At 36.7% G+C, this 21,951-nt stretch overlaps 1 protein-coding gene across 6 annotated transcripts in view; it reads left to right on the plus strand.

Moving 5' to 3' along the window:
• The window catches only part of EPRS1 (glutamyl-prolyl-tRNA synthetase 1), a 37,452-nt gene extending 17,227 nt beyond the window's left edge, over positions 1–20,225 (plus strand). For 2 of the 6 annotated variants that reach the window (XM_021546826.2, XM_021546827.2), the window contains 22 exons: positions 620–730; positions 2,237–2,373; positions 3,086–3,293; positions 3,729–3,841; positions 4,450–4,567; positions 4,673–5,047; positions 5,899–6,129; positions 6,810–7,058; positions 7,626–7,856; positions 8,193–8,458; positions 9,439–9,490; positions 10,339–10,548; positions 10,701–10,773; positions 11,540–11,619; positions 11,946–12,047; positions 12,609–12,764; positions 12,885–13,082; positions 13,438–13,611; positions 15,607–15,767; positions 17,209–17,287; positions 19,516–19,580; positions 19,855–20,225. In XM_021546826.2, coding sequence (XP_021402501.2) covers positions 620–730; positions 2,237–2,373; positions 3,086–3,293; positions 3,729–3,841; positions 4,450–4,567; positions 4,673–5,047; positions 5,899–6,129; positions 6,810–7,058; positions 7,626–7,856; positions 8,193–8,458; positions 9,439–9,490; positions 10,339–10,548; positions 10,701–10,773; positions 11,540–11,619; positions 11,946–12,047; positions 12,609–12,764; positions 12,885–13,082; positions 13,438–13,611; positions 15,607–15,767; positions 17,209–17,287; positions 19,516–19,580; positions 19,855–20,005 — 3,540 coding nt within the window. In that variant the 3' untranslated portion in view covers positions 20,006–20,225. The remainder of the gene's footprint in view (positions 1–619; positions 731–2,236; positions 2,374–3,085; positions 3,294–3,728; positions 3,842–4,449; positions 4,568–4,672; positions 5,048–5,898; positions 6,130–6,809; positions 7,059–7,625; positions 7,857–8,192; positions 8,459–9,438; positions 9,491–10,338; positions 10,549–10,700; positions 10,774–11,539; positions 11,620–11,945; positions 12,048–12,608; positions 12,765–12,884; positions 13,083–13,437; positions 13,612–15,606; positions 15,768–17,208; positions 17,288–19,515; positions 19,581–19,854) is intronic. The other 4 variants (XM_021546828.2, XM_021546830.2, XM_021546831.2 and 1 more) reach the window with 2 other exon arrangements.
• Positions 20,226–21,951: the final 1,726 nt, after the last annotated feature.

Raw genomic sequence — 21,951 nt, forward strand, 5'->3', positions numbered from 1 at the left:
GTGGTACCTTTTTCTTGCCAAAGTCATGTTGTAGAAATCCTAATGAAGTCAATGTTATGGTATTGCCTTATTATAGTATCTAATGTGTCTGTAGTAAAATTGCAGACTTGATTGGTGCCTCCTCTGCAGCCAGTTCTGTCACTGATTCTGCTGGAGTACTGGCCTGGAAAATGAGTATGAGATCAGGTCTTGTGCTGCTGGAAAAAGAACAAACTCCACTTAAAAATTATTGCTTTAAATATAGTTAACTAGAGAAAAAGTAGCTCAGATGTAATAGTTTATGTGCACAGTAAAACTATGTCAGAGTACATTTTTGTATCTTCCATATAAGGCATTGGATCATAATTTTGGTTACTTCTCTGTCAGTAGTACCCAATCCAGATTTTACTCAGAGTATTTTACTAAAGATTGGAAATTGTAAAGTATTACCACTACTCTATTATCCCTATTCTGTAACTTTGGATGAATGTGACATTAAAGCAAATTTTGAAAAAATGCAGTAACATAAAGAATACCAGTTAATATTCCTTTTCTATTTTTTGTGGTTATTGTTTTGTAAAGCATCTTTACTTTGTCAGTGGCATATATTCATGATCCCCACCTCATTTGTTTCCTGTAGGTTATAGACCCAGTAGCACCTCGGTACACTGCTTTACTGAAAGATGCAGTGGTCCCAGTAAATATTCCTGAAGCTCAAGAGGAGATGAAAGAAGTGGCTAAACATCCAAAGGTTCTTGCTTTACTCTCTTAATATTCTTGTAGTGCAGCTCAGTAAGGTTGGGAAGTACCTTGGCATGAAACAGTCAGGAAGGAGAGCCCTGATTTTAGCTTGCTCAGATAGCATCAGATTTATCCAAGGGGTGCCTTTTTTTTGCCTCAGAATTGTCAAAAGCTGTGCAACTACTAAACATGTTTGCTCTTTTAAGAGGAAACTCCTTTTGTAAATCTATAGAGTGCATATAAAATGTGCCTTAAAAAGGCCTCTCTGGAAGCTTTCAGAAGAGGTGAATCATTACAAGCCTGGAGTGCTGCTCAAGCTGGTTTTCCTATTGTTTGATGCTAACTTTCGCAGAGGGTAAATATTAAGTTTTATTCAAGCTCTGTGGCTATAATACAGTAAACGCTCTTTATCCATTAACAGTGAGGTGTTTTTTAAGTGGTTTATAAAATCAGGTTTTATGTGGAGAGGTAACATACTAACCTGTTGATTCTGTCAATCTCTGGGTTTTTAATATGACTTAAATTTGTATAATTCTTATCAAAAGCTAAGGACTTGCTGATTTGATACTTCTAGTATCCAGTAAGCAGAGTAATATCCTTTAAAAGGGGAGTATGTTACTGATACAACTCTTTCTTGTTGTTACAAGTAACAGATATTTTCCTTTGAGTTCAATGTCTCAAATAGTGCTTAAATGTCACTAAAAGCATCCCTTAGTTATGTCTATATATGCTTACACTGAGAAATGAGTGAATATTGCTGAGGCTTTGCTTAATTTCTTTGTTTTGATTTTGTTGTTTAGAGTGTTCCTGTAGCAATTTCTTGTAACTGAGAGGTGGACATTGGGTTTCCCCTCTTCCCCATAGCTGATGACAAGGAAACAGGTTTAAGCAGATGCAAGTGAGAATTGTAACTCTTCAAGGCTCAAAGACTGTGAAGTTTGGTTAGATACAAGCCAGCATAGTAAAACATTGATAGTACCAGTAAATGCTGCCTTCAATATGTAATGAAATAAATACTGACCAGAAGAAACAAATTGAAAACTCCTGACCAGCTGAAAAAGTCTGAACTTAGAGCTGTTGGCCTTTTTAGAAAACAAAAGTTTATCTCAATTGTTGAGATACTTTAAAGCTGAGTATTTTATAAGTGATGTAATTCTGTTTTCTGTCATTACAAATCTATGCAGCTGAAAGGAGCTCCATATGTATTTCCATATTAACTTTATAAAAAAGCAAAAGTGAGAGTTCTGAAATGAGTTTTGAAAGAAATTTGCATAGCAAAATGGGAACTTGAGAAAAACTTCAGGTTTACCTGTGGGATCTTAAAGATGTATGGAGCTTAAGGAAATGGAATATGCTGTCAGTGGATTTTTTGAGTGTACTGTCAAGGGAATGTGGGCAACACCTGTGAACAAGAAACTGGAGAGAGCTGTGAAAAAACTTTGTAGCTTTGCATTACTGCTATTGTCCATCTTCTGTCTTCATCTGTTACCTTTGAAATGTAAACCATTGTTCACAGAATGCTGACGTTGGGTTGAAGCCTGTGTGGTACAGCTCCAGAGTCCTCATCGAGGGCGCAGATGCGGAGACCCTGACAGAGGGGGAGGTGGTGACATTCATAAACTGGGGCAATATCATCATCACCAAATTAAACAGGTAACCTGTTCAATAGCAAATGAAATTAATTTTTGCTTTTCAGCTTTTTGTTGCCTTTTCTTCTATCAGGAAGCTTGTAACAGTAAAGAATTAATGGTTGGCCATACATGTCTAGTCTATGATTCTATGTTTATAAGTCTACTTTGAAATATGCCATGAAAGTACATTGTTAGCATAGGGTGTCTATTTCTGTAGATTCAGGTTGGAAATCATTAGTCAGTGTTGATACTGCATGTCCTTCTCATCCAGTGCTCTCCATGATTCTTTGGTAATATTGCCACTGTAAAACAGCTTTTTCAGACAGAAAAAAAAACACCTGGAATGTTAACAACTTTCACCCCATAACAAATAATGCTTTTGCATACTGAGAAACTAAACTTGTCACAGTTTCAGTTGCATAGATGTTAGGTGGAGAAGGAGACCATTTAATGTCATTGTGGTATCTTTGAGGTGGTTGTGTTGAGACAGTGCCAGAATGGGGTGTGCTCTGATAGAGAACATAAAAATGCAAAAATTTTTTTTCCCCGATGCTTTTTGCTCTATATTGCTATTTAAGACAACAAAATTAATGGAGGACTTAAATGGCAGTGAATGCACTCTTTAATTTTCTATGATTCACACTTCAAAAATGAACTCTGAACATTTGTTTTTACAGTATTGAATCAGAACTGATCATTTAGGCTGTACTGTCATAAATTCTGTTTTCCTATAGAAATTCAAGTGGAAAAATTTTATCCATCAATGCCAAGTTGAACTTAGATAATAAGGACTTCAAAAAAACTACTAAGATCACTTGGTTGGCTGAAACTCCACGAGCACCACTCATCCCAACTGTCTGTGTTAATTATGAGCATCTGATCACTAAGCCAGTTCTAGGTAAAGATGAAGACTTCAAGCAATATATTAACCGAAATAGCAAGGTGAGTTATATTTTTGTCCCCTTTAATTCCACAAAACTTAGTGTTGTCTGGGTTTGTTTTATGGGTTTTTTTTTTTGGTTTTTTTTTGGTTTTTTTTAAGTTCACTGTTTCTATTTGCTCTTTTTAAAATATAATAGTTTTTTTGTCAAACAGATAAATTGTGCTGGTGTATCTAGTTTCCGTGTTTCTATGTAACCTGTCATAATCTCAAAATTAAAATATGACTCTTGTTTATTCGTAGTTATTACCAGACTTTTACACATCTGATATCCATAGGTTGAGTTTTGCATCTTCTTGTTAGTACTTGTTCTGCTGCTGCTGGAATTAAGTAACATCTTGACACTTTGAAAAGGAGGAAATCACCACTATCCTTCTACATCTCTATTTCTTACTGTTCCCTTGCTCTGTTAGACATGGACTGATTTCTTTTAACAGCAAGAAGAACTGATGCTGGGTGATCCGTGCCTTAAGGAGTTAAAAAAAGGAGACATCATACAACTTCAGAGGAGAGGATTCTTTATTTGTGATCAGCCCTATGAGCCAGTGAGGTAAGTTACCTGAGAATGGCCTAAACAGACTTCACAGAATTTGCTTTAGCTTGCTCTGTTTTAGTGTTCACACACACGCACATTGGCAAGAGTAATGCTGTCTGCCAACATTTTCCCATGATCTGTGTGAAGAATATCTTGGTGGACTGGCATGACTTTTATTTTTTATTACATTCCTGGCTCTTCAAATTGTCTTAATCCAAGTATGGTGCATTTGAGGTGCACCCCAGCTAACCTGGACTTGGTAATGAGGTCATGGTTACCTTGTGATTTGGAGTATAGAAATTAAATAGTAGTGCTACAGAATAAAATAGGCATTTTTCCAATTAGACTGTGCACATGCTACTTCATTGTAGCACTTTTTTAGCAAGCTATCAAAACATCTACATGCAATTATAACATAAACATATAAATATTATAAAAGAAGGAAAAGTTGCATGTAAGAGGAATCATTGCAGATGCCCAATTATGTAAATTAGGTAATTATAGCTGTGTATAAAGATAAACCTGCAGTTGTGTGAGAGCATCTTTTAGAAAGAGTAGCTCATTTATTTAAATGCATGTTTTATATTTATCTTTTATTTCCTTTACTGTAAATCTTTTTATAGTCCTTACAGCTGTAAAGATGCTCCATGCATTTTGATTTACATCCCTGATGGACACACTAAAGAAATGCCAACATCTGGGTCAAAAGAGAAGACCAAAGCTGAAACTGCAAAGAAAGAGGTAAAGTATTAATTTAAGAAAGTATCATAAAATGTATTACTATAAGTCTATTTCTGTACAAGATTACATGCTGAATACTTGGCGTTTTTGTTTGTTTTTTTTAAGGCTAGTTCAGCTCTGAAAGGAAAATCTGCTCCAGTTGTTGGTCATGCCTCTACTCCAGCCTGTACTGAATCATCTGAAGGTCACTTGATCATCTACAACAAGGTGGCTGCACAGGGTGATGTAGTTCGTGACTTGAAGGCTAAGAAGGCAGCAAAGGAAGATATTGATAAAGCTGTGAAACAACTGCTGGCCTTGAAAGCAGAATACAAAGAGAAGACAGGCCAGGATTATAAGCCAGGAAATCCTCCAGTATCTGGGACTGCACAGTCATCAAAGCTTGGGACCTCTGGTACCTTGGACAGTAAAGCTCTGTATGATAAAGTAGCAGAACAAGGAGAAGTGGTCCGAAAACTGAAAGCTGAGAAAGCATCTAAGGTGATGGTTAAAATAATCCTGTGGTTTTGTCTGGGTTTGCATAGCCCATTGTTCCCTCTCTGTGGAGATGAATGGGTGCTTATAGATCCAGGTTTTTTATAGTGGCTGTCATTTGGACTGGGCTTTGTTCTGTCAAGACTTGTGTTTTCCAATACTTACTTCTTCAGTTAATTTGCATGACCAAATTTGTACTGGTGAATTCCCATATTTCTTAGGCTGGTGCTCTGAAGCATGGACAGAATTTACCCAACAGCAAGAGTTTATTAAGTATCCAATCAAGTCCTGGAAATTAAAATTCCTTGGCAGTTTCTTCATTTGTTTAACTTGTTATGGTCAAATTATGTGACATCACAGGATTTAATTGTTGCTGTTTAGGCCTTAAAATAAAGCTCCAAAACGAGAATGGAAATATCCATCTGCAACCGATGTTTTTGAGACATCTTCCTCTCTGTAACTGTACATAGCAAACATTGCTACTATTAGCTGTGTTATTTCCTTTCTTTCTAGTGCAGTACAAAGCAGAGAGGGAAAATAACATAGTTTGCCTGGTGGTTAAATAATGTTGATAGTAGTAGTATCTTGATGGCACCATAAAATCTAAATTTATTTATTGTTATAATTTTACTTAGGACAGTTTGGGTTGTATATCCCTTAAGAGGAGTTACTTTGCTAAAATAGGAAATTAGTAGAGAAAACTTCTCTGAACAACTCTACTAAGTACTTAGTAAATTGGAATAGGTGCACATAAACTGCAGGTCTTTTTATTAAAATATTTATGGTACTCTTGAGAGTCTTATGTCTCTATATCTTTGTTCCTCCCTCTTTCTGTCCCCCTTCCTTTCTTCTTTCAGGATGAGATAGGTGCTGCTGTGGAAGTCCTTTTATCCCTAAAGGCAGAATATAAGCGACAGACAGGCCAGGAGTACAAGCTTGGAAGCCCACCTGTGGCCTTTGTCCCTCCTCAGTGTTCTCCTGTTCCCATTCCTCCATCCCCATGTCCAGTAGACAGCAAGGCTCTGTACAGCAAAGTAGCTCAACAAGGAGAAGTGGTCCGCAAGCTCAAATCGGAGAAAGCTTCAAAGGTGTTCTACCTGTGGATACTTCTGAGTGGAACAGTGTCTCCAGTTTAGGCTAAAACCCCAATGGCAGGTTTTGTGAAATTTGAAGAGCAAAACATAAGCTAGTTCCATGAAGTGCTTTCCCAAATTCTCTTGAGCTGATGATATGGCTGACTGCATGAGTTCTGTGTTAGTGCATGGAAAATAAATAAATTTTTTTTTTAGTCATGCAAGATAAGCAAAGCAGAGTATAGGCAATAACTTGAAAGAAGGGCTGTAACTTGGAGCCAGAATGGCAGCAATAAATTTGGGAATTACCTGATCATGGCCAAAGAACCATTATTTTTTCAGAGTCTCTGTATTTGCTGTTCTTCTCCAGTGTGCAGCTCATGGACTGCTGTAACTGGAGGGGGACTAAGCCACCTAAATGGGAGGCTTTCATAGCACAGATGTCAGCCCTTATCTACACTACCTGATTTGGTCCTTTGGTGTACAACTTGTAGGTGTTCTGGTAAAATGTGGTAAAATGTTTGACCACAGAACTTAGTAATAACAGCTTATACTCACAGGATAGCTTGAGAAGTTTTATTACAACAGCTGTGTTAGTGCCATTCTAGTAGAGCTTGTGTTATCTCAGCTATTGTGCTACACCTCTGTTATGTCTACCCTTATCTGCAACTGCTGTTTTTTCTTTCTTGCTTCAGGAACAAATAGATGAGGCTGTGAAAATTCTTTTAAACCTAAAGGCAGAATATAAACAAAAGACAGGTCAAGAGTACAAGCCTGGAAATCCACCCTCAACACCTCTTTGCCTATCTTCCACTGCACTTCCATCTCCTGTCTGCTGCAGTAACTTGGCAAGCTGTAGCTTAGTGGATGGCAAAGCACTTTATGATACTGTAGCTGAGCAAGGGGAAGTGGTACGCAAACTCAAGGCAGAGAAAGCTTCCAAGGTACAATAGGCATTAGAATGAGCAGTTGTAATTGTAATCACATTTGGCCACTGGGGGGAAATCTTTCACCAAGTAGTGATTAAGCTCTGCTATCCAGGTCATGCATGCTCTGATAATGCAAAAAAAAAAAGGCTGTGCTGGATATTTTTCTGACTCAGATATACAAAGTCAAACTTAACCTCTCATTTCTAGGTGAATAGGCATGAGCATGGCAGATACCGACCTTGCAGAAGTGTTTAATATATTTTACTGTCTCCTGCTGTATTTGGGGCAAGTGACTGTTCAACTATCTGGTGTGCTGCAGCAATAGCAAGACTTTTCAAAACTAGACAGATTCAGTGATGGTTGTGGAAAAGAACATGAGACAAACTGCAGCTTTTTAGGTGCTTCTGGGGTGGGCCGTTTCTGCCTGTATTTCCACCTTGCAAAATTAGTTTTGGTGTTGGGTTGTTTTTTGGGGGCTTTTTTGTTTGTTGGTTGGGTTGGTTTCATAGTGTGATAATCAGTGCTTCTGGTCAGTTCTCTTTAATTCTCACCAGTAAATCTTGCTATTTGTCCTCCACACAGGATCAAATAGATGAAGCAGTAAAACTCCTCCTTTCTCTAAAAGCTGACTACAAGGAAAAGACTGGGCAGGAGTACAAGCCAGGACACCCACCAGCAGCTCAGGGGGCTGTGCCTCAGATATCAAACACAGTACCCAGCGGTCCAGACACTCCTGAAGCTAAAGCCCTTTTTAGCAAAGTAGCTCTTCAAGGAGATGAAGTTAGGAAATTAAAAGCAGAAAAAGCAGACAAGGTAATAACATATACACTGTAGTGTAAAAATGTAGTATATGTATTGAAATCTAAAAATCTCTGAAATTCAGTGTTATTGTGGGAATTAAAAATGTACCTTTAAATAGGCAGCATTTGAATTCTGAGATCTAAAACATTCTTTTAAAATTAGATATGCTGTCAGATATGGTCCTTTAAAATGTCAGCACATTAAAGTTAAGACTGGCTTATGCAGATTTTTCTGCCAACAGTCTGTGAATGTGCATAATGCCATATAGATATTTTTTTTTTTTTTTGATAGAGCCATATTATTCCAGTGTTTTCTCTATAAATTTCTTATTCTTTTCTTTTCCTCAAGGAAAAGATCGATGTGGCTGTTAAAGAACTTCTTCAGTTGAAGGCCCAGTATAAATCTGTTGCAGGAGTTGACTATAAACCAGTATCTGCTACTGGTGTAGATGACAAAGATAAAAAGAAGAAAGAGAAGGAGAACAAGTCTGAAAAGCAGAGTAAGCAACAGAAGCAAAATGATGGCCCCAAAAAAGAACCTTTGCAAGGACAAAGTGGTAATGAGCGCTCCTCAGATGGATCAGGAGAGGGCCAAGGCCCTAAGAAACAAACCAGGTAAAAATGCAATCTTTAATCTTATTGGATAGAAACATCAACTGTCTACCTCTGTTTAGGTTTAGAGTTTGATATGTGTCTCATTTCACTTCAATTGTTGACATTTGCAAAACAACTGGGTTGATTTTCATATTCAGGATTCACCAAAGTTTAGTGTCAGCTGTACTTCAGCATCTTGTATTGTTACTGTCACTGAAAATTTTTGTGCTTATTATTTGCTTCTGTAAATGTGCTGCTGTGTCTTGCTCAAAGTTTAAATGTCTTTTTTACACTGTATATTATGCAGCACTATGCATTTCCTGTTTCATATATATAAAGTATATACTAGAGACAGAGATGTGGTTATTTGTATAGAAATAATGCCAGAAAAGATTTATTTCCCTCCTTTAAAACTTACCTGTTTGTAGAGATAAAAAAACTTTACTTTTGTGTTCTGTCATTTGAGTCTGGTGAGGTTAACCTTCTTTAGAATCCTGTAGTTATATTGGTTATCTTTATTTTGAAGTAGGGTCAATTTTCTGTCTTAAACAGTCTGACTGACATTCACATAAATGGTAAATTTGAGCTACATGTCTTTCTTGAAATTGTAGCTACTGGCTAGGTAGGAAATGTTTAAAATGAAAAGTAAAACAGCATACACAGAGATCTGGTTAATCTTAGGTTCTTATTGGACTGTTTACTGGTGGTTGGGTTTTTTAATTTGTTGCTGTGAGATTCTTTGATACAGCCATAGTGAGAATTAGAAGTCTTCAAACCGTACTAAAAAATTGGAGCTGTTCTTATTAAATATTCTTGTTAGGGTAAGGAAATACTAGCAACCACCACCAGCCAAAACTTAGCCTTTTTAATGTAAAACTAAAGCATTCTCTTTCACCTTATTATGCCATACCTCCTGCCCCAAAAGAAAATGAAAAGGGTTAGGATAACTTTCATGGCTAAATGCTGACCAGCACAAATCTGGTTCTTTTGTCATACCATAGGCTGGGTCTAGAAGCTAAAAAAGAAGAAAATCTTTCAGAGTGGTTCTCTCAGGTAAGTGCACATCAGTTTGATTTAAGTGTTTCATTCTGTTATAAATCAATGTCTGTTTGGGATTTGCATCTTTCTGTTTGAGTTCCTTTTTTTCCAATGCAAAGCGTTTGCTCTTTTCTATGTCTTATGTTGTTACCATGGTCTTAAATAGAAGTGCCTTGGAGGAAAGAGCTGAAATTTAGTAAGCTGTATAAAGGGTGAGTGTTAACCACCCAACCTCATATATATATAGTATATATATATGATTTTCTTCATTCATACCTGGATTCCTCTTTTGTCAAGAGTGAAAAACTTAATTGAAATTACAGGATTTTCACAGACCTGAGAGTTTTATTTCAGCTGAAGGTGATGCATAACAAAATTTAATATATGTTGATACTGACCAATTTTTCTGGCTTGTGAAATTGAAAATAACCCAGGTAGAGATGATTAGTTAAGATTAGTCTTGTTATGAGTGATTGTAAGTAGCTGTCAGTGGTGTACATTTCCTGTCAGTAGTATTTTTGCCTGTACTCTAAGGAATAAAATTCTCTTCTGACATGAGTTAGAGACATTTCTTACAGAGGTGCAGTTTTTGTGTTCCTGGAAAGTAACTGTAGTCTCTTACTTGGATTCATGAAATTCAGTTTTAGTTAAGTGTTTACAGTACTCAGACCTATAATGAAACTTAATGTTTCTGGTTAACCTTCTATAGGTAACACAGGTGACCCTAGTGTCTATCTGAGCTGCTAACAATTTGAGCAGTTTTAAGTAGGAGACTTCTCTTGAATTGCATGACACACACCTGAATTGCTGAATGTTCTCTGTGTACAAAATGAAACTTCAGCCTCTGATTTATCTTTTGCAAGGTGATCACAAAATCAGAGATGATTGAATACTACGATGTCAGTGGCTGTTACATTCTTCGTCCTTGGGCTCATTCTATTTGGGAAGCCATCAAAGACTTCTTTGATGCAGAGATCAAGAAACTTGGAGTGGAAAACTGCTACTTCCCCATGTTTGTGTCCCAGGCTGCCCTAGAGACAGAGAAGTCTCATATTGCTGACTTTGCTCCTGAGGTACACTTCAAAACTTCATTTTAGTCTGACTATAAGAAAACCCAACCACTTAGTCTACAGCTGTGTATGAAATTAAGTTTGGGGCTAGAGGATTTTTTCCCAAACAAATTGTTTGATTTTTTTTTTTTTTTTTATTTTCTCCTTTTTTTTAGGTTGCTTGGGTCACAAGATCTGGGAAAACAGAACTGGCTGAACCAATTGCTATACGTCCCACAAGTGAAACAGGTGGGTCTCTTTTCGTATAGTTTGGCTGTAAACTTATACATGAAGTTCTGTGTATAGTGTAGCTGATAGACAAGAGTCCCCTCTGAAAAGTGGAAGCCCTCATTTTTCAGAATGTTTTCTGTAACTCCTTAGGAGAATGTCTTTATCTCGTTGCTGCTCATAGCAAAGCCACATTATATGTTCCATTAAATTGACACTTTTAGGAAATGCAGATTTCTTCAGGAATTTTTTCATCAATCTCTTGAAGACTTACTTTGTCTGAAAACACATTTGATTATTTGGTTTATAGTGTTTATAAGAAATTTTTCAACTCATAATTCACTTCAGTTTTGCATGTGTTTTGACAGTAACTGTTACTCTGAGTAATTTAAACAAGCATTTTAAGACCTAAGCCCGCATGAGTTTTTAATTGAGTCAGGTCTAGTATAGCATCCTGAAATCTTGAAGTCGGGTAGTTCCTATTTGTGAACCCAGGTGTATTTACCATACTGTAAGGCAGTGATTCAAACCCAGTGTCATTAAATAATAAGCTTTGGATTGTACTTTGACCAGCAGCAACCAAGCTTTTTTGCAGAGACTCGGGATAAAGTGGAAGTACTCTGATGAAAATATTATATATTAAGACAAAAAAATGTATTTTAAAGGAAATGAAACATAAAAGCATAATTCTCACAGCAGAGAATGTTAAGCTTATATGTAATAAAAGGAAAAGTTTGTCATAAATGTCTTTATTGTGTGGAGACTCAAAGCTGCTTTCTTTTTACAGTCATGTATCCTTCCTATGCAAAGTGGGTGCAGTCACACAGGGATCTTCCCATCAAGCTTAATCAATGGTGCAGTGTTGTGGTATGTGTACACAATTCCTGAGTACCTCTTCTTATCACAAGTGCAGTGTAGGACAGGTGTTCTCTGTGGACTTGGCATGATCATAATAGTCACAGCACATATTTCAAGGCAAAATTATTACCATGGTTTATATGATATGTTTTTCACAGTGTTTCTAATGAAACATTCTTTATCAATGTGCATGGTTGATTGTATTAAGTAGAAATCTATAACTAGTTGGCTTTTTTATCTTTATTGAGAATTTTCTAATACTTGCTTATAAACATTATTTTTAACAATAATTTGACACTTCATAGTGTTAATTTTTTTTGCTTCTGCCCCTCCAGCGCTGGGAGTTCAAACATCCCCAGCCTTTCCTTCGTACTCGTGAGTTCCTTTGGCAGGAGGGTCACACAGCATTTGCAACATATGAAGAAGCAGCAGAGGAGGTAAAAGCAAATGCACTGGTGCTTCTCCTTTCAGGAAGTTATCTTACTCCATAGCAACACAAACAAATCTTTGTACTGAGACCTTGAGGAAATGTTTTTTTAGAGAGCCCTTTTAAATGCCAAGTTTATTAGAACCCATTTTTTTCTCAGATGTAACCCATTTCTGAGGCTTCAGTCTCTACAATCAATATAGGGAGTTTGAAGAGTGTGATATATAGTATGTGCTTTCCTTAATTTATTTTTCTTAAAAATACTTAAAAATCAATTTTCCTTAAAAATTTAAATAACGCATCCACGTGTTTACTGCTAGAAGTTTTAAAACTTCCTTTGCCCAGTTTTAAAACTTTCTTCTTGTTGTCTGTCATGACTTAGAGTTATTGCTTTTTGATTCAGGGAAAATAGCATCCAAAGTTTAAACTAATTGAAGAAATCTTAGTTTCTAAACAAAATCTTGAGAAAGTGTCAAATTTTTAAGATTTCAGACTCTGTCATGTAAAAATATTTCATGATGTAACAAATGCAAAATACTGAGTAATTCTGAAGATAGTTTGTTCATCGTAGGTGCTGCAGATACTTGATCTCTATGCTCGGGTGTATGAAGATCTCTTGGCAATACCTGTTGTGAAAGGAAGGAAGACAGAGAAGGAGAAGTTTGCTGGGGGGGATTATACAACCACTTTAGAGGCATTTATATCTGCCAGTGGAAGAGCTATCCAGGTATTTACCTATTAAAATAATTATTTTTTTCATTAAATATAGGAAGATTAAATATTTAAACTGATGCTTGATAGACTTAGCTTTCCATTGAATAGAATTTTCTGTGTTTATCTATTTCAGGGAGCAACGTCACATCATTTAGGGCAGAATTTCTCAAAGATGTTTGAAATTGTGTTTGAAGATCCCAAGAAGCCAGGAGAAAAACAGTTTGCTTATCAGAATTCCTGGGGCATTACAACTCGGACTATTGGTGTAATGACAATGATTCATGGAGATAACATGGGATTGGTACTCCCACCTCGTGTAGCCTGTATTCAGGTGTGTAAAAATGCCTTAAACTGCTTTAGTTTCCTTTTTTGTCTTGGAATTCATGAGCATTTCATATCAGGCAGCTGGAAGACTTAATATAGGATGGAGCTGTCTAGTTACAGAGTAGCTGTGTGAAGTTAATTCAGATCATTAGGATACTTGTGACAGACCAGTCCCCTTTGATAGTTCATCCATTTGAAATAAAGTTATCTGTGCCATTAGTATGAAAATGGAAATGCATCCTTCATTTCTGAGAGCATGAAGGAAATTACTGGAATATAGGGCCACAATTTTGGTTTCAAGTTTTTTATAACTATGAGCTATTTTTTTTGTAGCATAAAGTACATGTCCTGTTCTATTGCAGGTTGTAATTATTCCTTGTGGTATCACAAACTCCCTTTCTGAAGAGGACAGAGAGGCTCTGTTGAAGAAATGTAATGAATATCGTAGCAGGCTGCTTGCTGTGAACATCCGTGTCCGGGCTGATTTAAGGGACAACTACTCACCTGGCTGGAAGTTCAACCACTGGGAGCTTAAGGTACTTTTCCTTCCAGGAGGTGTTTTGAAGCCTAGGTGAGGTGTATATATAAGGTATGCTATGTATGCCCTGTGTTCTGAAGGCAAATGTATTCTGTAAATTAAGAATTGCTGCCTGATAATCGGTGATCGTGTTTGTAAATAAAAGAAGAAAAGGTGTTTTCTGAGACTTGTTCTGTTTGCTAGGATTTGCATGTCATTAGGGATTTTCAAATCTCCAGGGCTCTATGTATATACCTAAAAATTTAAATTAGGTGCATAAATTACTTGCATTTTATAAAATGAGTACTAATACTTCAGTGTGTCCTGACTCAAAGCAGAGCCTTCGGTGCATACAGCAGAACAGAGAAGATAGACCTGCGATGGCAGCAAAGAAAGGAGCAATTTTTTTGTTTCAAAATTGCCATGTTCCAAACATATAGCACTTTAGAGGAACAGTTCTGCTTCCCCTAATACAAGAGGCTTTTATAAAACAGAAATAGTGAGCAGAATAAAACAATGGTAATAATGGTAATTAAAAATTGAATGATGTGTTGAGTGTTGTTATGAAACCATATTTTTATTCTGAATTCAAAATCAGTTTCAATATGTTAATCTTCAAAGTAACCTGATAGAAGTGACCCAAATTGTTTAAGAAATACAAAGATTCTGGAATAAGAAGTACAAGAATTAACAGGAAAATATTTTGCCTTACGTACTTTTCAGCTTAGCAAACTTCTGATGTTGCTTCCTAAAAAAAGGTCACTGGTACTTCTTTCATATTGTCTGGTATTAGTTCTGTTGCTTTCTTGGGAAATCTTTGAGGGATCATGAAGTATTCTTTCACTTAGTTGTATTACAATCAGAAGTACTGGATACTCTCTTCCAGGTTTCTATTATGGAGACAATGTTTTGTGGGCATAAACTAGAATGTTCAGTTTGAATTGCTTGTTGATAACAGTTTTGAATAGCTTTTAATGTAGCTGTGCAGCACTAGTAGATAGTTCATTGATCAGATGGATTTTACTGTATTAGTCACCTTTTTAGCATAAATAAGGTAGTGGGGGCAGAGGGAGTGTAGGGAATCATTTGGAAGCTGTGAACCTGAGGAGATTCCAGAGTACACAATGCACAGAAAGCTTGGGTACAGATTTTGATTGTCTTGTTCATCTCTTGAACACTGTGCAATGGTTTTAGCTTATAAACTTTTTGATTCAATTTCCTTGCAGGGGGAACAATTCTCCAGAATATATTTGCATTCACTCTTTTAATTTCCTGTGAGAGAATGTGGATACTCTGGGATACATGTTAGGATGTAGAGAAAATAATTACATGATAGGCTCTCAACTGACTCTTTTCAGTAACATGGAAAATATTTTTGTCTGATGGTGTATTGGGGATGAGAAATTACATTTTACCACCAAAGTTTATAAACTTTGATATGATAAATGCTGATGTACTTGAAATTACTTGCTTTGCTAAAGCAATTAGCTGTTTGTAGTCAAATATCCTATGCAATTAATGTTGATATTAGGCTGTATTTAACAGAACTTTTGCTGTTTGCTGCTAAAAAAAATACCTGTTGAATGCTATTAAAAGCATTCTTTGAAATCAGAATTAAATGTATTACTGGATGAACTAGAACATTATAATTGCTGTAGAAGTCTTAATTATTCAGACTTAAAAAATATGATTTGCAGTGTGTGGGATACCTTAGTGCAGTTTCAGGTGCTTCATGCTTGCACTTGCATGTTTGCACTGATGCAGTCTCCAAGCTAGTGAAGCAAGGTAGAAGGCACAAGTGAAGAGAATGTGGATGGGAAAGACAGAAATCTTAAAAGCTTTGTAATATATAATGATTTTTTTTTTTCAAAGAAACTTAAATGTATCATTTAAGCCTGTATTAAGACTGGACTTTAAAACAAACAAACAAACAAAAAAAAAAGCCACAGATAAAGAGAAAATGAACTCTTATGAGAATTCTTCATCAGAATATCTAATTTTTTTTTCCATGAAGGGTGTGCCAGTCAGGGTTGAAGTAGGACCACGAGACATGAAGAGCCAACAGTTTGTAGCTGTTAGAAGAGACACAGGGCAGAAGCTGACGTTGTCTGAACATGAAGCAGAAGAGAAACTTAAGCAGATCTTGGAGGAGATCCATGCAAACCTTTACAGCAGGTAAACTAAGAGAGACAGTAAGTGGCTCTGCTAAGCACAGATGCCTTTCATCTGTCAGAAGAACTTCTCACATTAATGGTTTATCTGTGGAGAGAGACAGGTTAGGCTCATCTTCCTGTTTGTGTCATGTAATTTTCTGCCTCTTAAACTCCTTCACATTCAGCAATAGAGGCTGTCTGTTGTTCTTTTGAAATAAAAGGTAAAAGGTTGTGAACTTGCTTTAAAAAATAAATCCATGAGTTCATGTGTATTTTAAATAAATAAATACACCATAAATAGGTGTGACCCATTGGTCATTGTATGACCAATGACCTTCACACTGCCCAGGGAAGGGCAGCAGAGCTGGTGAAGGGTGTAGAGCACAAATCCTATGAGGAGTGGCTGAAGGAGTGGAGGGGTGTTTCTTCTGGAGAAACATAAACTCAGGGGAGACTGTATCAATCTCTGCAACTACCTGGAAGGAGGATGTAGCCAGGTGAGAGTTGGTCTCTTCTCCCAGGTAACTTGACAGAATAAGAGGAAATTATCTCAGGTTGAGCCAGGGGATGTTTAGATTGGGCATTGGAAAAAATGTATTCACTGCAAGTGTGGTCAAGCATTGAAACGGGCTGCCAGCACAGTAATGGAATACTCATCCATGAAAGTGTTCAGAAAACATATAAATGTGCTTATGGGCATGGTTTCATGGTGGGCCTGGCAGTGTTGGCTTAGTGGATGGATTCAATGACTTTAGAAGTCTTTTCCAGCCTAAATAATTCCATGATCTTTTGTACAGGATTCAATTGTGAAAGATGCTTTTGGTGCACAATTTTGAAAGACACAAAGCTGTCCAAGTAACTTCAGTAGCTGAAGTTATGTGTCCATAAGTGTATTTTAAGACCTTATTGACCTTCACAAGACTGTTTTCTTGTATGCAGTCAAATACTTTTTGAAACTGTTTTTGGCCCTTATTGCAAATGCCAAAATCCCTCACAGGTCTGTTATTGCTGATTGTTGCTTATAAATCCACCAAGAGAACAGAGTGTTAACACAGCACTGTGGCAGATGAGCTTTTCTATTTCCTTCTCTGGTGATCAAAATTGTTTACAGGCAGAATATTTTCACCTAGTTCAAAAGCATTTTGTGATTTAGATTTAGAAGATAATTTGAAAAGCAAAATATACATCCATATGGTTTATTTCTGTCTGCTTTAGGTCAGTGTTTAACTGATGGGCACAACAATGTGAATGAACACAGGGAAATGTGCAGCAACCCATCTGCAATTAATCAAAATTTTACCTCCTTGAGGATCAGTGGTAGACATAACCTGATTAGGAAGATTCTAATGAATATATAGCTTTTTGTAACCTTTTGTTTTGACTGGCTCTGAAAACTCAGCTCATTAGGCCAGAGAGTTTATGTGACTAAATCTGCCCTGACTGAATTTTTTTCCTTTTCTTAGAGCGTCCGAGGACCTAAAAAGTCATATGGTGGTGGCCAGTAATATGGAGGACTTTCAAAAAGAGCTTGATTCAGGAAAGGTAAGGGGATTTACCACTTCTATTCTTGTGCTTCAATAATGGTTTTATCAGAATATGCTTTTAAGAGTGAGTATTGTAAACATTCAGATTACAATAACTTCACTGTCATTATTCTAATGCAGTGACAAAACAAGTCTTACTAAGTCTTGTATAAAGGTCCAGGTAAGAGTTTAAAGTACAAGCTATTTACGTCAAGGAAATTTTACCTTTATGACCTGAGTAGAAGCCATTGGGTTCATTAAGAATTACTGCAAGTCAGAAACTTCCTTGGATTTATAGTAAAAACAACCCATCATGTGGATGAGTGAGCTCTACTGATCTAAACATCTGTGAAAAGGTATTTAAGTTTAGATGAGAGATTAAGCTTTCAGCACAGAACTGAGCTGCTGTTTGTTTTACAAAGAGCTCCTGACAGAATTTTTTAACCCTGAAATTCTGTCACAGATCAGGGTGGAAAATTGTTTATGTATATGAATTAATATGTTCAAGAGGTAGGATCCCCAACATTAGTTAGCCAGGTTGTGTATTTTATAGAGATGAGGGGGTTGTGTACGAATTAGATCCACTCTGAAAACTTCAAAATTCCTGATGAAAAATGTACAAGTGCCGAGAATCTATGAATACTTTGTTAAACTTCAAAAATAAATTTAAGTTATTCCTGGTTAGGCTTGACCTTCCATTATACTATTTTCTTGTATTTCTATTGCACTTATATTTAATTTAGAGCAAAATTTAAAGGAATAATGATGAACTTCAGAGGAGGAGCTGACTTAGCAATGTCCAGCACTCACTGTTGTGTGCAGCTAGATTCTAGATATGACAAAGATAATTAAGCTGTTTTTATAATGCTTAGAATTCTAATGTGGTCTAAATGTAGTTAAGCTTGGAAATGTGAACAAATAGTTTTACATTCCATGCTGGATACTTCCACTGTTTTGGTACTTAGGTTATATGAATTTATTATGAGCTGCATATCTAAATTATTAAAAAAAAAGAAAAAATTTGCCATTTAGTCTTTGTTTCACTCTCTAGATATTTTTGTTGCATTAACATAATTTTATAGCATATGTATTCTGAATTACTTGAAATTACGCTCTGTTAGTACTGACTAGTGTTTAAGAGGAAAATTTTTAAGATCAAGTAAATGCTCCTGTTTAATTCCTGCTGCTGTTTTTCCCTAATGGCATTGCATACTCTTAGCTCTTTAAAAATGTGCACTGTTTTCATTTCACTAACAAAAGATTAAGTCAAGAACAGTGTAGTACAGTGGTAATAGTTCCTTTTTTCAGTTGCAAGAAGGTGAAGCTATAAAGTGAAGTCTACTAAAGGTGTGTTCCAGTTAATGGCAAATTGATAATTTTGCAGTAAGAATGTCAATTAGGTGAAAGAAAGATGCACTGAGTAAACCTAAGATTCACAGTTGGGATAGAATTAAAATGAATGAAGGCTGAATTTAGTAGCTGAGATTGCCCTCAGCTATCAGCATTTCATGAGCGTTCAAATGTGTGTAGGGGGTCTTTTTAAGTAATGCTACCTCTTGGTAGCAAACTGAATTTTCTCTGTGGAAATCCATTAAAAATTAAAAAAAAAAAAGTCAGTAAAATTGAATATAAAACTAGGGGCAAGAGATGTGCTACAATAGCTAAGAGTAGTACAGGAAGAATGTGTGACATTATTATTTCAGCCTTATTCTCTCATTTTCTTCAGTTAAACTAAGTGAAGGAGACAGCAGGAAGCTGCACACCCACCCTACACCCCCCAGAAAAATGTGTTGTTGGCAGTTCTATTTTCTTAAAATGATGTACACTCAGAAAAAAAGAAAATTCATAGTAATGGAATTAAAATGGGAACTTAGGGCACTGTCTTACAGTTTATAAGGCGAGCATTTGTTCAGTAGTTTGAAAATTTTAAACTTTTCCTAAAAACAAAACATTTAATAAGAAAAGAATGTTTATACTTTTCACAGAAGAAAGATGTATCTGGTTAAAAAAAAAAAAATTAAATGATGCTTTGGGTTTATGTAGGATTTTCCATACTGCACTGTGGAGGGATGTGCTTATCTATTGCTCTGATAAAGAAGAGCTATTAAAATTCAATTGTATTAATTGGAATTTTTCCCAATTTGAGATCTGTATATGAGAGGTTTAGGAGTCTTCCAAAGACAAAGATGATTTTTTTACATGTATAACTGTTGGGTTTTTCTCTCTCCTCTCCTCTTCTCCCTTCAGATTGTACAAATCCCTTTCTGTGGGGAAATTGAGTGCGAAGATTGGATCAAGAAGACCACTGCCAGGTAAAATATAACTGAACTGGAGAATATTTACCAAGATCAAAATCAAAATGTTTTGAATATAAAACAGGAATGCAAGATGCCTTTGGGTACACTTACGTACAGACTCTTGCTGCCCTACATAATTCAATATATTTACTTCCTTAGCTCTGGAACTTTCAGAATAATTAATGTGATTTTAAGATTTCATGTATAATACACTTCTGTTGTGCTTCTATTTTTTAATAGAAACATTTATTTATTAATACATTTATTTATTAATAACCTTTTGTTTCAGGGATCAAGATCTTGAGCCTGGTGCTCCATCCATGGGAGCAAAAAGCCTCTGCATACCTTTCCAGCCACTCTGTGAGCTCCAGCCTGGAGCAAGATGTGTGTGTGGCAAAAACCCTGCCAAGTTCTACACCCTCTTTGGTCGTAGCTACTAAATCACTAGTGGAAGAACCTTCTCCTTTATCTGTGAATTGAACTTTTTTTAATAAGACTGAAATAGCCCCTTAAACTTCAATCGGTTTTATGACCTTTTTAAATAATTCAAAGACAAAGCCATAAACCATAACCCGGCTCCCCGATGGTCATAGGCTAGCAGTAATTCACAGACTTTTCTGTAAACATCCCCAGTAAAATAAAATGTATTGTGAGCTGTAACATGCTGTGGTGGGTTTTTTTTCTGTGTCGCTCAGTAGGGAGGAATAGGTATTTGCTTGTGGTTTTTTGTCTGGTTTGGTGCATGCATTTCCTTGTACATTGAGAAAATGCCTGAAAGGTTGGAGAGAATGTCATAAAAACTACAGCACACTTTAGCGTGCTGACATCTACTTCCTAGATAAAACATCTGCTTCTAATTTTGCCTTCAAATTTTTCAGGAGAGACTTGCTACTAACCTGTAGGCATAGTAATTACTACTTTTAGAAAACTCCCTTCTGAAGCCAGATCTTTCAAGGAATATTGTCATTTAAACAAAATCTTAAATGGGTTGGAAGGGGCCTTAAAGATCATCTCACTCCAACTCCCCTGCTGTGACAGGGACACCTTCCACTAGACCAGTTTGCTCAGAGCCCCATCCAACCTGGCCTTGAACACTTCCAGGCATGGAGCATCCACAACTTCCCTGGACAACCTGTTCCAATGCCTCACCACAATCACAGTCAAGAGTTCCCTCCTAATATCTCACCTGAACCTGCCCTCTTTCAACTTAAAGCCATTCCCCCTTATTCTATCACTACCTGCTCTTGTAAGTCCCTCTACAGGTTTCCCATAGACTCCTTTAGGTACTCTAAGGTGCTCTAAGGTTTCACTGAAGCCTTCTCTGCCCCAGGCTGAGCAACCCCAGCTCAGCCTGTCTGCACAGGTGAGGTGCTCCATACCTCTGGGTCTCTTTATCACCCTTCTCTGGACTCATCCAATAGCTCTACATTGTTCTTATGCTGATGGCTCCAGAGCTGGACACAACACTCCAGGTGGGATCTCACAAGAGGTACAGGGAAAGAATCACCTCCCAGATTTTCACCCCTTGTAAAGCAAGTTTGAAGGATTAAATGATGCCTTGTAGCAAGGTGTGGGTTGTGGCCATTTCTTGCAGACATTTTGCCAAACTCTGTTTTTCTTATTTTGCAGACTGGGCTTTATGGCTATCTGACAGTGATACTGCAATGAGTAATGCAAATGCAATCTGAAGAGAGTTAAGATCAGTGCTAGAGATTTTAGCCTGTGCTTATATCCACAGCATGTTTCACAAAACCTTTTTTGCTTTTCCTACACTTACCAAGTGTTGCTCTAGCAGAGGAGGCTGGGTGTTACAGAGTTGCAAAATCGTTTTTAAAATAGCATCACTTCCACTCTGAGCATAAGATTGACTTTGAAAAATAAAGAGGTGGCCCTGGCACAAAACACTGGTTAGATGACACACACTTGATTTATTACTTTTTTTCTTCCTGTATGTTTGAAGGCTCTCTACATGAACACCTTCCCCTGAAAAGAATATAGTGAAAACTTGATCATTAAAAAGTTGGACCATTAAGATCCTCCCCAAATGCTTCCTGGCCCAACACTACATGGCTGCCTATTTCCAAAAACCTGGTTTTATGAAGCAGTCATAGTCTAAAGCATGCAGGAGACTTAGAGTGCTATTGCCAGATCTCTGTTTTTTAAAGACATGCAGAATATTTGCTTTTCCCCAGATTCCTGTGGTCAGCCTTCCTAGTCAAAATTTTGAATATTAAAATTTGAACCTGGCCTGTCCAGTTTAGGACTGTGTGCCTTGTGCCCCAGTTTTTCCACAGAAAAGTACAAAAAATTTTAAATATTTCATATCAGCTTGCTCAGAGTGCTTGAAACTTGGAAATTCGCTGTAATATTCTTTGGATTATGATTA

This window comes from Lonchura striata, chromosome 3 (genome assembly GCF_046129695.1).
Source record: "Lonchura striata isolate bLonStr1 chromosome 3, bLonStr1.mat, whole genome shotgun sequence".
NCBI classification, from domain to species: Eukaryota; Metazoa; Chordata; class Aves; order Passeriformes; family Estrildidae; genus Lonchura; species Lonchura striata.